The following is a 15,645-nucleotide window of genomic DNA, read 5'->3' on the forward strand; positions in this document are numbered from 1 at the left end:
ATCCGCAACCCATGTCTACATACAGAAGGTGAGCACCAAGATGAGTGAATGCCAGAAAGCTTTGCACAGAGACAGAACAAAAGAAAATATACTTCTTCCGACACAGGCTGCAGGTAACAGTGTTTAGAGCAAAGTCACTGTAACCAAAAATCCTGGGTTGGAATCCCTGCTCCTGCTTGTAGCACGTTTGAGCGTAATACTTGTCCTGAATTACTCCTGTAAGAAATGAGTTATAGGTAGTACACAAACCTAACATGGTAAGCAATGTCGCCTTGGCAAAAGTAATCAGCTAAATGAATTAAATTTATTTCTTGTATCACAGATTTTGCCTTTAAGACCACTAGGATATTTGCGTAGAGGATTCTGTCATAATTTAACAGTTGACAGAGTTCAGTTCTTTGCTTTTTTTTTTTTTTTTGTATTGAAGGTGACCACTAATATTTATATGGAGTGTCTGTTAAATTGAACTTTTGAGCATATATTTTCCCATAGTTTTAGACAATGTCATTGTCTTACTGTACCATAGACTTAGACTTGTCCTCTTTCAGCTCTGGTCCTGTTGGTACCACAAAGGCGAGCCATATACTCTCTGGTAACCTGGAGCAATCGGACAAGGGGAGTCATTGGGAGAGCAAACCAAAAGCTTTCGGTGTGGTTGTATCGCATTGCTTTTCCTCTCAACTTGAAATACGTGCCACGTACTCAAGCACTTACTTTGTAGTCGTTGAGCTGCTTGTCGTGCTCGTAGTAAGACTTGGTCGTATTGATCTTTTTCTGCATGATTTGATTCTCCCAAGAGATTCTTGCCAGTTCCTGATTCCGCAGATCGAAGTAACCACTGTTTATGGAAAAAGTGTAGCTGTGTGAAGAACCCAGCGTTTACGAGGGAATAGTTGATGATAAATGATAATGGTCCACTCTGTATCTGTTAATTCAGAAATCTGCAGCCACACCTGGTACTTCCAGCATCACAACAAACAACACATCTGTATGTATTTATCAGTGCTTCTCTAGCACTGACCCCACAAAGTGCTGTCACCTGGGTTTTCGCTGCTGCTTGTTCCAGCTGTCCACTCTTCCTTTGGAAACTTTAATCTTTTCGATCTTGGATGCCAGACACCTGTTTTCTCTCTCGAGTTCTTTCAGCCGTTGCTTCTCCTTCTGTAGTTAGAGAGACCTGTGGTAGGGTACAGTCTACAAACTGTCGTGACAAAAACCTAGATTTGGTCATTTTGTCCAAGCAGCATGCGTACCTCAATTTTCTTTGTGTTGGGTTGGTCGTGCACGAATTTCTTAGGAGCTTTGCAGTCCACTACTGCTTTGACTACAAATGTTTAACAAAGACAAGTTACGTGCTTTACAAATGTATTCATGTGTTGTCACTAACGTTACTTAAAGTTTCTGTCAAGAACCATCAACAGACTCCCTTTTCAACACACAACTTGCTATTTACTGTTAACAATCTTGGCATCATCGGTCATGAAAGTTGACTGTTCAGAGTACTTGCGTGTCCGTCCGGGAGGGGAATGCGACTATGACAGTGAGTGTATGAAGTCATGTTAAAAATTGAGCCGTACCGCTGTCCATTTGGTTTAAACAAGGTCTGTCGCTCTGTCGAGATGCGTTCAGGAGATACGAGCAACAAGCGCTGACTGAACGCAGGATGTAAGGCAATACTGTCCTTATGATTGTTGATGTCTGTTGCCATAGCGATGCTGTGTCACGTGATTATTTTTTCTGCTGTAGGTATCAGGGCACCAGTAGTTATATTACAGAGATGCTTTGCTCGGAATTACTGGAGGGGTGCGATGTCAATCCAAACCCCCCACCTGATACTGTTAGTATGACAACAGGTGACACAGATGCAGCGCCCTTCCAAAGTTCTGTCGTCTGTCTTTTAAAAACATTTGCTGCATTTAGAACCTTGAAATTTAGGTGATCAAAAATTGAGTTAAAGCAAATTAAATTTGTGAAAAAAAAGGAATTATCTGATTGCAGATCGCTTGTTCGCAGCAAGCGTGCATCCGACTGGCACCACCGGGCTCTCCTTCTTCATGAGATGCTTTGCTTGGCCTCCTTTTGACCAAACGAAATGCAGACTGAACTCAATTCAGATGCGGTGATTTGCTTCGTCAGTTGAAAATGTCGTGATTTTTATATCAGGTTAACTTAATGCAAAATACTGCATGCTGAGTGCATATTGTCCTGCTCCGTAATGAACTGCCATCTAATAAATCTGGTGGCTTTTTAGATTTGAATACAAAACATGTTGGTTTATTTCTCAATTCATCCTGCCAAAGCCATCTTCAGTAGAGTCATCGATGAGCAGCGCTTTGCCTGTTTTGAGGCAGCCGCACATAGCAAAGTCATGATGCTCCCACCACCATACTTTCCTGCATCCACCGCATTTGTCTCTTTTGATGCCTCTTCAGTCAATCCTTGTCTCCTCGAGTAGTTTGTTCTTTCTGAAGAACATTCCAGGTTGTGGTTTATGTATGTATTTTTTGTTGTGCCAAAAGTCTTACTCATTTATTTGAAGGTCATTTCCTTTTTTTACTTGAAAAATTGTCCTTTTTTCTACCAGAATGAAGTGTCTGAAATGTGGGGGTTAATTTAAAGTGCTACTGGTGTATAAGAGTAATACAGGCATGGATGAAAAAAGGACCATAAATCAAAGGGGGTATTGTCTGCTTATACTCATCTGTGTGTATACATGTATTCTACACCAAATTTTTAAACACACAATAATTATATTGTATTGAAAATTGTATTTATAAAAAATGGATGGACTATACAACATAAAATATGTAAAGTATAAAATATCCTTAGCGTGGATATTGGTGAATATATTCTAGTCATATTAACATTGGCGGTCCCACTGAACTGGGCACTGGGAGCTTTGTCATTTTTTTGTTTGAAGTAAACACACGTACACAAACGGAACTTGTTTTAGGTTTAACACTTTAATGTTGCAGATGCTTTACATGCTAGTGTTGTGTTAAAAAAAAAATTCTGGAAAAGTCTAGAATGCTCACATGAGGACAAAAATAAGGTACTTAGACTGCAGTTTTAGACTTCAAATTTACTCCCACCAGAATATAGATATTAGATGTTAGAATATTGCAATGAGGAAATGAAAGTGGGGAAACATGATTCTGCTTTCAGGTATTTGCTGATGGAGTGACGTCCCCTCCTGGGATCAGTGATGGAACGTCAGGAAGTCACGTTCGGAGGTACGTACACATCATTTTCACTCTATAAGAGTGTTGGGGAAAGGTGGCTTTGTGACAGCAGGTGGTGCAAAGGACCCTCTTTGAGTTCCTGCTCCTGCTGTTGTACCCTTGAGCGTAGAACCCACCCGAATTGCTCCTGCAAAAATAGCCCAGCTGTATACGTATACGGGTGAATAATTTTGTTACAATTAATTAATTTTGGTAATTTTACTGGAGTAATGAAGATGTTCAGACACTTTTTTTGGTTTACTTTAATTGACCTTTCATTGTCTGATTTTCGAAAACCTGTGTCCCTGACTTGGACAAGCGCCCAAGGAAAGCGAGCGAGACATTTTCTATAATTCATTTGTAGCGGAGGGAGTTTGACCTGCATTTCTCCACAAGTAGACAAATAAAATAGGAATCTGGAACCGCCTTCATTCAACTCGCTTCCACGGTGTTTACCCCTCATGTCTGGTGTTCTCCAGTGCTGGTGGTGATCGAGTTTATTTGGTTGAATCACGCAACAGCCAGGACAAGTTTCTGGAGACCATGTATTTTTCAGTTAGTTTTAATTTTGGTGTTGCTTCAAGTTAGAGTAAATCTTACAATCTAATTGTTTTTTTCTGCTGGACCTGAGGTTTTGACAAAAAATGAACTTGTAAGAGGAATGGGATACTTTAGTAAGGTGTTTTTTGGCTTGGTGGTAAAAGTGGCTATGACTGGAAATAAAAATATGCTCATTCATTATATAATGGGTAGAGAAGAGGTGCAGCGTCTAGTAAAAATGTACACCTCTTTTCATTCGGTGAATGAAATTTTTATTCTGAATGATGCCAGTTTTGCCCATTATACGGTCAACTTACTTCCAAAACAGGCATTTTATTTTGAATGACACTACCGTTTGTGTCATTGTGACATTTCGGGACACACTATATTGCTGGTGCCTCAAATTCAGAAAGTTTTTGTACCTCTTTAGTGTCAGTCTGTTGTTTATTTTTAAGCCCCCCCTGCCAATTAAAACATTGACTCCCTCACAGTGAGAATTTTCTTAACATGGCATGATTCATGGAACTCTAATTTTTGTGAGTGATGTGTACACGTTGTCTCCGCTAATTCCTGTTCAGTGGCGACTGCTGGGTTTGGACCGGTGGGTTAACCTCCGAAAACATACAAATTGTTTGTGTTGTCATTGATTACTGAGAGAAACACGAATTAAGGTGGCCTTACACTCTGTGTGGGTGCGCTGCACTGACACCCGGTTTGTTAGGTGTTTGTATGTTTTACTCGGTACAGTGTTCACCCGTTTATACAACTGGATCATTTATACAAGGAGGGTTTGAGGGGAGTACCTTGCTCACAAGTATTACAGCAGGAGCAGGGGTTCGAGCCTGGGTGCTTTGACCGCTACAATACCTGCTGCCCTTGTCTGTGTTTACATTTCAGGGGTCATCAGTTGGGGAGAAATCTGCATCTGTTGAGGAGGGGAAAAAAACAATGGAATAGAAGTTAAAACAGTGATGTGACTGGCTGTTGTTCCCTGGGGGTATGTAAAACATGTACTGTACTGTAAATCAGGGTAAAAGCCAACAGAAAAAAATGGAAAGATGACCAGCAGGACTGGGAAAGACTTGAAAAGGGGAAATTGGGAATAATTTACAAATTTTTCAGTAATAGATCTGAGAGTTAAGACCACTGGGATATTTCTGCAGAGATTTTTGTTGCAGTCATTTGTTCTAATGCGACTTACACTATTAATCTACCTATCATCATTTACCCATTTATACCGGTGGGTAATTTTACTGGAGTAATATGGGGTAAGTACCTTGCTCAAGGGTACCACAGCTGGAGGTGAGATTCAAACCTTCAACTTTTGGGACTAAAGGCAACAGCTTTCACCACTATGCTACCAGTTGCCAGTTTATGTATTCAAGTACAAGGTTGGCTATACATTAAATTATTGCAATAACTAAGCTTACTGGCAGCGGAGGAAAGGAAAACAAAAAAACTCCCAACGGAAAGACAAGGGAGAAGAAAAAACTTGTGGGGGCCCAAGCGCCAGTGGCTGTCCACCCTTCCAGTGCATGCTAGGTTTCAAAAGTCTTATAAGTCAGTTTACAGCTATTTTGAACCCTGTCACTAGATGCTAATAAACGGATGTACTATAATACGTAGCTCTGCCATTGGATTTAAAGAAGGTCTCCCATAGCTTCGGCTGTAAGGTAGATGTTTTCTTACTGTGTTATAGGTTCTCCACTTTTCCTTTTTCAGCTCTGGTCTTCTGGGTACTTAGTAAGGCGAGCCATATACTCTCTGGTCACCTGGGAAAATCCGACAAGGAAGGTCATTCATACTCTCTCCCCAAGCTTGCAACAGGGCTTGGGTCCCAGAACACTTACTTCGTAGTCAACCAGCAGCTTCTCGTGGTCGTAGTCCGACTTGATTGAGTTCATCTTTTTGAGCATGGCTTGATTTGCCAAAGAGATTCTTTCCAGTTCCTGGTTCCACCGATCAAAGTATCCACTGATTGCACAAATGAGGCACAGCCACGCGTCAGCAACCGCACTCTACTGATACATGAAGATTACCGCAAAATACTGCTGCTCTCGACAGCAAAGGAGTCCCGGTGCCTGCGGCTCTCGTCCAAGAGCACGTGCGGCGCGGTCACCTGGATTTCCGCTGGTAGTTGTTCCAGTTGTCCAGGCTTCCTTTTGAAGCGGTGATTTTTTTAATCTTGGATGCCAGAAACCTGTTTTCCCTCTGAACCTCCTTCAGTCGTTGCTGCTCCCTCTGTGAAGGAGACCTGTTCTAGTGTACAGTGCACACATCGTCCAGAGTAAAGGCTGAATTTTACCAGGCGTACCTCAATTTTCTTTGTGTTGGGCTGGTCGTGCACGTATCTCTTAGGAGCTTTGTTGTCTATCACCGGGTTGGCTGCAGAAATGTCATAAACACAGTTAACTGGCTTAGCGAGGCATCATTGAAGTCATTCTGTTTCTTGACGTTTAGGGTTCGAGGGTGAGGGTTCGGCATCGGCAGACTACTTTTCAACACGGCTTTGCGAGCTATCTGCTTTACCATTAACGTGTACTTGGCATCATTTGGCGGCACACTTGACAATTTGTGCACTTTAATGTAGGTGAGGCCAGATTAATGGTCAACGTCATTCCACATTACAGTGCGGCAGTTCGATGTAACCGTACCCGTTTCCATTTGGTTTAAATGAATTCTGTAATTCTCACTGTCCATTTGTCTCCTCATTTTACTGTACTGCCCAGGGGTCCCAACCGTAGCTGGAAACGCCAGGTAGTCCACTTTCTTGTTCATGGCTACAAAAATGTGTGAATCAAATATGAACGAGCACTGACTGAATACCTGAAATATGTCAGTGCCGTATTTATGGCAGTCTGTTGATAGGCTGTTGCCATAGTTATGCTGCGTCACATGATTTTGCACCAATTAAGTGGCAGGGCCGTTGCCATGCGGCCAAAGGACCCGGGTCTGAATCCCTGGTCCTACTGTTATAGCCGTGATGGAGGTACTTACTTTGAGTTGCTCAGGTAGAAATTGCCCAGCTGCGTAACTGGGCAAATAATTTTTAAGTAACTTAGTATACAAGTCGCCTTGAGGCATCATTTAGACAATTATTAATAGTATGTGTGTGCATGTACAAAGGAAGCCTGTGCCAAAATTTTGGTTGCTGTTCATTTATTCAATCATTCAGCTGTTGCTTTCCTACAAAGCCTTTCTCGCAATGTTAAATTTGTGTACTAAGCCGTTTACAATTATTGACCCATTTATACCCCTGAGCAATTTTTACTGTACCATTCAGGGTCAATGTCCTGCTCAAGGGTTTCAAAGCAGGAGCTGGGATTCAGCCTTTGGTCTTTTGATGTCACAGTAAAACACGGACTGTAGGTAACTGCATTTTTCTGCCTTGTTTTACTCCGCGTCTGATGTATGGCAGCCGTGTGCAGGATTTAAAAGTAAACCCTCTTAGAAATGACATTCTATCACAGCTTATCCCACTTAGTGCCCTTCTCCAATGCTGCCCAAGCATTGGGATTTTGGGCTCTTTTTCATTAAAGGATTCCCAGTAGTTCTTAAAATACGTGTAATAAAGAAATGAATTGGTGAGCTCCCATTTAATTACTTTAAATATGTCTTTTAATGGCCAAATATTTTAATAACAGCAGAAAAAAATGCACAGAAAACTCCAAAGAACTACAAACGGCGCTGTCCGCCTTTGATGACGTTGCGTGTGACGCACTATTTGTGCGACGCATGTAAATTGAAGCTACCGATTTAGGGCTTTTCGGAAGTGTATTTCGCTCTTCGCACGTAATGGATGTTTCTGCTACTTTTTATTTGCAGAGTTGTGGCTTTTGTTGAATTGACAGGTACTGATACTAGACGTGTTTGGTTTTTCTTTTTTGCCAGCAGTGTTTTTGTTGGCTAGCCGAATCATTAGCCTAGGCTAGCTCGACTATCTATATCCCCTAGCCTAGTAGTAGCTGCTAAGCAGCAGGTCTCACGTTCACTCTGAATTTTATTTATTCTTTAGAATAAGAGCACTATTAACAGCATTATTCTGCTTCTATAAGAATGCAACTTGTCTGAGTTCATAAAGACGAGCTCCGCTTTTCTGTGTAAAGCAGGGAGCTAGGGCGTTAGCCACCAAGCAAGTAGCAGCTCAGCTGCAAAATCGACGACGATGGATGCAGTCTCAAATTTATTCATCAGACGTGTTTATGAAAGCAGATGCTTTTACTGTCATGAAGGGAAATGTCAAATGAAATAAAATAAAGAGCAAAACATTGAAATGACTGCAGGCGTCATGATCATGTGGTGTAGAAACTAAGCCGAGCGAGGGAAACAGATGCGATGGTGACTGACTTGACAGCTACTACCTGGTAAACATGACTGCTTCTCACGTCGTGGTGTTGTGTTGTCCCTCTCACCTGTCCCCGTCCCGTCCCCCTGTCCCCAGCCAGCCATAGCCCTGCGGCCCCACTGACGAGAGGCAGCGGAAGGAGCGATGGCAGCCGGAGGCTCGGACCAGTACGAGCTGGACGTCCACCTGTCGGTGGGATTCCTCCGCAAACAGCTGGGAGGGACCATCGAGGAGGCGGTGCGCACGGCCGTGGAGACGGTCCTGTGCGAGACGGTGCGCCTGCTGGGCGAGCGCCTGGGACACCTCCAGGGAGCCCGCGAGCACGAGGGCCTTGCGGGCGTTGCGGGCCTTGCGGGCCTCCCGGGCCTCCCGGGCCAGAGCCTGAAGCTGTGGTTTGAAGCTGCGGGGGAGGACTGGAAAGCGGAGCCCGGTGGCGACGACAGTTCCCGGGATCAGGGGAGCGCGGGCAAAGCCGCGAGTACCAGGAGCACGAGTCGGCCGAACTGCGGCGCCCAGAAGCCGCACGGCCACGGCGACGTCCCGGAGCCCCCCCGCGACGAGCACGCCGATTTCGGGGTGTTTCCCGACCCCTTCGACATGGCGTCCGCTGGACCTCGGGAGGATTTTGCGGAAGGGCAAGACATGGGGCTGCCGGAGGACTGGGAGTTGATGAATAAGGTGTACAAGGTGGAGCACAGCGAGGCCCTGTCCTTCATAGATGAGGGTGGGACAGCACACTGTGAGTCCTACCCACCCGCTCATGTTTTCCAACTTCTCGTGAGGGAGAAATACAAGCTGTTCGGAGCAACGGAGAGAAGTCCTTTGCGTTGCGATTCACTAACGACGTACCCTGTCTCTCCTATCGATCAGATGCAGAGGACTACATGATGCACGACAGGGATCTGAGGATCATCACAGTCCCTCTGGAAGAAGAGCTCTCTGAGATGGACACAGCCGGCTCCAAGGACCATCCGACGCAGTTCAGACAGGCCGACATCAAAAAGGAGCTTCCGGAAGCGCAAACCTCCGGCGTGTTGGCTGAAGCTGCAGTGCTACCCTCTCGTGGTGAGGTGAGTGGTGTGGATGAGCAAAATGAAGGTGTCTTTGGGTCTGTTTTTTTGATAGTGTCATGAGATCACTCCCCGTTATCAGTAATGTACAGTTACAGCTACTAATTCGAATGCCAGAGTGATGTCCTTTGTCAGATGGTTCGATTGATCCCTCAGAGTCCAGCAATTCAGTAAGTATCTGCGTACGTAGGGAATATATAAGTGAAACTGTAAGAGAAGATGGTAAGAAGAAAATAATTTCAAAGAAAACAATGATGTGCATATCTGTCTGAGTGTGTCCAGGCTGCACTTGCTTTGCTCCCCACTCTGTCTCAACGAATTCTGATGCATGCTGATGTAAAAGAATATAGTGAAAGGCGCAGACCTCTTATAATGGATTTCTCTGGATAGGCAGCATTAAGAGTTTCATGACATTTGAATTACCTCTGCAGCATATTCTCGTTCTTCTCATTTTCCTTGGATTTGGAACAATGACGTGTGCAAAGAGCATGAGTGAGAATTCAGTGTTCAAGGAGAGCCCGAGTCGTTTCTCATCCTCTTCCAGCCCCAGGGCGAGGACAACAAGGGGTGTGACGCTCCTACGGAGTTTGGACCCCAGAACCATCTGGAGCAGCTGCGGCTTTGGCTGGAGCGCCTCTGTCCCGAGGTGGTGCGCGAGTACGAGCGCGACGGCTGCCTGTGCGAACTGTCCCGCAGGAAGCTCATCAAGTTCGCGGTGTCATTCATCATGGATCAGTTTGGATTGTACGGCTCGGCTCCTTGCGCTTGGATTGTTGTCCTTGTAGTGTTCGTGCTGCTGTTGCGATGCGCTGAGTTGTCTATTTGCTTCAGGAGTCTTAGTCCGTTTGTGAAATTACGGCCTGATTTCATGAACCGATACGGAAAGTGATCCTTAACTTGTTAGAGTCATCGCTTTTTAAGATACATGCCGCTCTGCTTCATTCAGCTCTAGACTTTTTTTCATTTGTAGCTTCAGTAGCAGTTGACTATCAAAGCCCATATGTGCAGATTAATAACTGTTATTGACTCAAGTCCACCTTTGTAATGGAGCCATATTGCTGAGATACTGTGTCTCTCTTCCCCGTCCTGACAGCTACCCTACCTCTGCACAGAAGACCATGTTGGCAGAGCACATCGTGGAGCTCTTTCCCAGCCTCCGCTTGTGCGTTCCCTCAGCTGGGATCAACGGTGTGGTGAGTGCCCCTCGCCTTGGACTGGTCAAACCACTTACGTCTCCCGTTTGCCATTGTCCACTTTTATAAAAAAAAAAAAAAGACAAGGTTATTTCCATTGACTCTGTGGGCTTTTGTAATACGTTGACACATACGTGGGTTCTGTCAAGTGCAGCAGTGTCTTTTCAGCGTTTGTGAAGTTGTCACTTCCTTTGCGTGTCCCCTCCGCGTGGGGCCGATTTTACAGGAGCACCTGTACGACCCGGTGTCGCGGACGGGCTACATCGAGACGCGGCTGCGCAACTTCCGACGGACGCTGGAGGCCGACAAGAAGAAGTACGTCTTGAAGCGTCGGCGGGCAGAGCTGGGTCTCCCGGGAGCCCCAGTGGGGCAGGGCCAGTCATCGAGCGAAGAGACTCGCAAATGGGTGGCGCTGATGAAGAGGACCAAGCCGCTGAGCAAGAACTTGCCGACCATCCGCACCGCCATGGAGCGCACCTTCGTGGCTCGCAGGAAGTGGATGAACAGCGCGCGACCTTGCTTGAGCGCCGTGCTGGCCAAATACCCGCGCTTTCTGGACGTTCCCTCGACGGTGAGGCCAGTTGTCATAGAAACAATCCCTAACCTTGCCGACTCCGCTCCTTAGTGCTCGCGATGAAGTTCTACCTCTGTGGCTTATTGCCCGGGTTACATGTTTCTTGTGTGTTCTACAGTGATTAGCAGCCCTAGTCTCAGGGAAGGGCAACTACTTGGTCAATAAACGACCGCAGCTGACCGTAATGAATGGTCTTAGACGTATCATAAAGAAATGCACACCATATTGCTGTGCTAAATGCTGGTGGCAACACTCAAAAGCGTCTGCTTGTCACAGTGTGTGAGCGTTCCCTTTTTGGGGTGACTGACCGTCCAGCTGAAATGCGGCCCATCTGTCCAACGTCCAACAAGTGAACACTCTTCCATGTGCAGATTGACCTGGAATTTGAGAAGATGTACCCTGGGAAAGGGGACGCCTTCATGTCCAAGTGGAGTTCCAGCGTGTTGCCGAGGGTGCGCCAGATCGCGGAGTGGGAGAAGCACCCAGAGATCACTGCCCTCCTCCAGCAGGCCAGCTCCCAGCAGGAAGGTGAGGCTGGTGTCAAAATAAATCAGACCAGATCCCCCTGTTGATGTTTTCATGTCCCTGCTGTTGCTCATGTAATTCCTGAATCATCTCCATTATGCTCTTTGGGTAGTAAAGCACTATTTGAGATCATCTCACTTGTAGACGCAGGTACTAGTAAATTGAGAACTTGCACATCCTGCAGCCCTCAAATGTTGTAGAAGTTGTAAAAGTGATCATTTCCCGCTTGTTTAGAGTGCCTTAACTGGCTTTCATCTGTGCCTCGGTGCTCCCGTTACTCCAGATTCCTGCACGCTTACCATGCTGAAAGTGCTCATGCTCTTACTACCTCCAGCCAACACGGGCAGAGGTTCCCTGCCCACCAAGTTCAGCATCAAGCATGCGATTCGCTACCTGGTAGATCTTGTCCCGGTACGTACCCTTTGTTACGTTTCCTTCAGATACTTCATCAGTAGTTTCATGGACATTCAGCGTTTCTTGTTCCAAGGATGTTGGCGTAATGTTGTTCCGGAAAAGATTTTTCGGGAATAAGTTGTCTTTGGTGTTTTACCCCATTTTCTCCCAATTGAGTTGTAGCCAATAACCCAGCTGTGCCTCCTCCTTGACTCGGTACAGCCTCTCAAATGTAGGGTACCGATGGGTCACCGGGGGGAGCCGCAGGGGGTGATTAATGTGCGATCTGAACAAAAGGCTCCACGAGTTCTAGCAAAATGTGTACAGTTGAACCGACACACTTCTTGACGTTTGAAGGTTTCCTCCCTCACCTCGGAGCACCACTTTTTTGCCCTCGCAGATGGACACGAATGTGTCCACATTGTTCTGTGACCTGAGCACCGCAGAGCCACCCAGCACCCTGCCCAGGCCCTACATCCTGAGTGTGGGACCCCTGGACTCCCCTGGCAGGAAGCTTTACATCCTGGCCCCTGTGGAGCGTGTGGTGATGGCTCTGCCGGAGGGAGGCCTGAGCGCCGCCGTGGACAAGCTCTTCAAGTTCCTGCGCATCTTCAACCTAGACTACCCCGTGCAGCTCGCCCCGCTTTACAGCTTCCTGGAGCACCTGTATGGCTTGGAGAAGCCCCACAGTGCCCTTGGGAGCAAGAAGTCCAAGGTACTGGAGCTGGTGTCAGGTCTCCAGGCTCTCTCCTGACGGCGTGGCGGTCGCACGACTCGATCTCACCCGCGGGATTGGCCCCCCGTTTCTCCCTCTCATCATGTTTTTGCCTTGACTCTATCACACACTGAGTACGTATGTTTACCTCTGAAAAGACACGTGGGCAGTCACAGACCTCGAGGGCGGTGGGCTCTGCTCGTTGTCCAGTGAGAAAGAGGAAGGGCTCAGTGGCCCAGTGATTCATCCCTTACAGTCAACAAGTCAGCTTGAGTTTTAAATCAAGCGAATCGGTTACTGACAGCACAGTCGATGTCACCGGAACTGTTACGCACCAACAAAACCGGACTTTGCTAGGAAAATGTTTTGGTAAGGGATTTGATATCACATTGTACTTTTTTTACTGTCTTTCTTTGTACAGCTGTTGTAGCTTTTAGGTTTGAGTGGCGCAGTTCAATGTCTAAGTGCTACACTGAACTTGCGGCACAAATGCAGCACTGCAGTTTTACCCTGGAGCAGCCAGAGTCACCTGGGCAAACATAACAAATGCCCAATGTTCACAAGGACCTCGCACTGACTGCCTGCGCTTCCTGCATTCAGTCGAACACCTGTGTAATGTGATCTCTTCCGGATTTCGTATGCACCGAGACCTCTGAGCTAAGGCGGTTTCCGGCGCTGGAACCGTACTCCCCTCAGCACAACCCGTCCCATGGGAAGTCCTGCGGTTTGGACTGTATGGGTGGGTTTGATGCACAGCAGGTGCATTTCCCATCTCTGCAGCTTTAGTGTGTGTCATTTTTAATGTAAGGCCTTCCTCAGTTTTGCTCTTCATTAAAGATAGCCAGCAGCCTCCTTCAGATTTGACAATAGGTTCATGACCACTTCTGGTTTCCACTTACCATTCTCCGCTCTGTCGTGGTACTTGGTGCACTTCAGACAGGCCGGCTCCTCGTCTTACATAAACAACTGGGACCAGAAGTCTGTTCCTAATTTGATTTACGCATAAATCCAAAGTCAGTTTTATTGCAAAGTCACAGTCAATGTGTCAAAATACAGACCTCCCGTCATTTATTACATTCTGTAGAAATGTCTGCTACAGCTATAATAAGTAAGGCTTATAAGGCATTTTTGTTAACCGCACGCTACCTTAATTTGAATTGAGTGCCAGCAGGGTTGTGTCTGGTTCTAGAGGAGACTGGGGATTAGGTGACAGAGGGTAGCCTTAGGGAGGTCTTATTGCAAAACAAACCAGCCAGAGCACAAACATGAATGCAATCACAAAATCCTTTTGGCTGCAACAACAGCATACACTGCAAAACAAACTTAGCCCTGCAGGGTTCTGCATTCCGGACGTTTACTTTCGCCTCAGTCAATTTAAGTATACTAGGGCTTCACTAGCTGCACCTGGTGCTCGTTTCTCCCCACATGTAGCTCCAAAACCAGGAATTGGGGATAAGATGGATTCTTTGTCTTTGTGTGCCTCGGAAATAAAAATTTTAAAAACACGTTTTTTCACAAACTCCTACTCTATAGCAGTTGTTGACCACTTCACCTCAAAATTACATGTGATGTTCCCCTTATTGGTCGTCACTTCCCCTTGGTCATCAGTACAGCACACCAGGCACGAGCTGTACACAATAGGAAGGTGACTTGAATGCACACAGCCCCACTCGGGGAGTCAGCGTACTGTGCATTACCTCTTCAGCATGTCCTGCGGACCCGGTTGAACCCTCATCTCCTTACCTCGGTCTCTGCGGCACCTTAAACTTCCCACTTTTGTCAGATTGTACATACAGTACAAGCCTGTAGTGGACAACATTGATTCTGTAACTAAGGCTTTTCTTCCCTGGTACAATGATAGTCTTAAATATTTTAATTACATGGTGCAGAAGTACCATCCTTTTACACCTCCAGCATGAGTCAGTTGCTTTTAACTACTTATCCCTGCTAATAACTGTTCCCAACTTACTTTGGTTTGGTGAATTGATCACGGAAATGGCCCTTGGGGACTGGGCACCTCATGGCCATCTGGTACCTGTTGGTTGGCTGAGACACCGCGTTACCCATTACATTACATTACCCTCTTTAAATAATAAGTTATTAAAAAGTGGATGGAGTAAAATACACCACTGCAGTTTAAGCGTTAAATTTCAGGTATTGAACGAAGGTGCTCAGTGTTTTGGTTGTGAAAAACCAAATCTCCAGGGCTCTTGTCTGCTCAGCCCCATTTTTACCCAGGGTTTAATCTATTGCTTGAATTCATTTTTCATTCTTTGTGTTCTTTTCTTGCCTGTCGATTCCTACTTGGGGGCAGAGTCAATGAAGCAACAAGTTTGGATCTTTAGCTCTGCCGCTTTTTTTTAGATTTACCCCTTATGCAAGTATTTTCACATGCCAGGCTGAAATAAATAGATCTTGATTGTTTTCCTGAGTCAAAGTCCTTCGTGTTGACAGTACTCGACTACCTCTTCTGAACCCAGTTTTAAATGTGGGCATCTGCTGAGAGTGCTTCGAGTGCATCGTTGTGTTTGTTGCTGCCGCTCTAGTTGCTCATCCGTAGAAATATTTTAGTTATTTAAATGTTGTTTCGGGTGATCACGCCACAGTAAAGGTTTAAAATAAACATTTTCCTTTGATCATATGCCTGCCTTTTCTCTTTTAATGCTAAGTTTCCAAGATAAGCTCTGCATTGGCACGGTATTTCTGGATTTTTTTTTAAAACTTGTTTTGTTCTTTAACATGGTATGCAGTTGGCGCAATGATGTGTATTGTGTTTTATTAAAAAGGATCATCGACAGTATTAAAAAAAGGTTAATCAGGTTTAGGGATGTAATGAGATTTCACAAGTCATAGATGTGTTCCTCTTCCACACTCTCCCCAAATCCCTTGGCCCTCAGGGAGGTTGAGTCCTTCCAGAAACAAAACAAACAAAAAAAAAAATAAATAAAAAATTAGCTGGCCCCGAAGATGATCCTTTGCTTCAGCACTGATCTGATGTTAAGCTGTTTAATCTTACCGTGACTTTCAGTCCTGCCTGTTTGACCAGTGCTCAGTTCTGTCACTTTACCG

General features: G+C 45.6%; 1 protein-coding gene across 1 annotated transcript; it reads left to right on the top strand.

Annotated features, from left to right (window-relative positions):
* The first annotated feature begins 7,499 nt into the window (after nucleotides 1-7,499).
* Nucleotides 7,500-15,172, top strand: LOC108941542 (uncharacterized). Its single transcript, XM_018764290.2, has 9 exons — nucleotides 7,500-7,612; nucleotides 8,203-8,845; nucleotides 8,977-9,176; nucleotides 9,721-9,920; nucleotides 10,270-10,369; nucleotides 10,596-10,940; nucleotides 11,315-11,471; nucleotides 11,752-11,879; nucleotides 12,262-15,172. Exons 2-9 carry the CDS (start codon nucleotides 8,251-8,253, stop codon nucleotides 12,613-12,615), a joined length of 2,079 nt encoding a protein of 692 aa, XP_018619806.2. The 5' UTR covers nucleotides 7,500-7,612; nucleotides 8,203-8,250; the 3' UTR covers nucleotides 12,616-15,172.
* Nucleotides 15,173-15,645: the final 473 nt, after the last annotated feature.

The sequence above is a fragment of the Scleropages formosus genome, chromosome 8 (genome assembly GCF_900964775.1).
Source record: "Scleropages formosus chromosome 8, fSclFor1.1, whole genome shotgun sequence".
NCBI lineage: Eukaryota > Metazoa > Chordata > Actinopteri > Osteoglossiformes > Osteoglossidae > Scleropages > Scleropages formosus.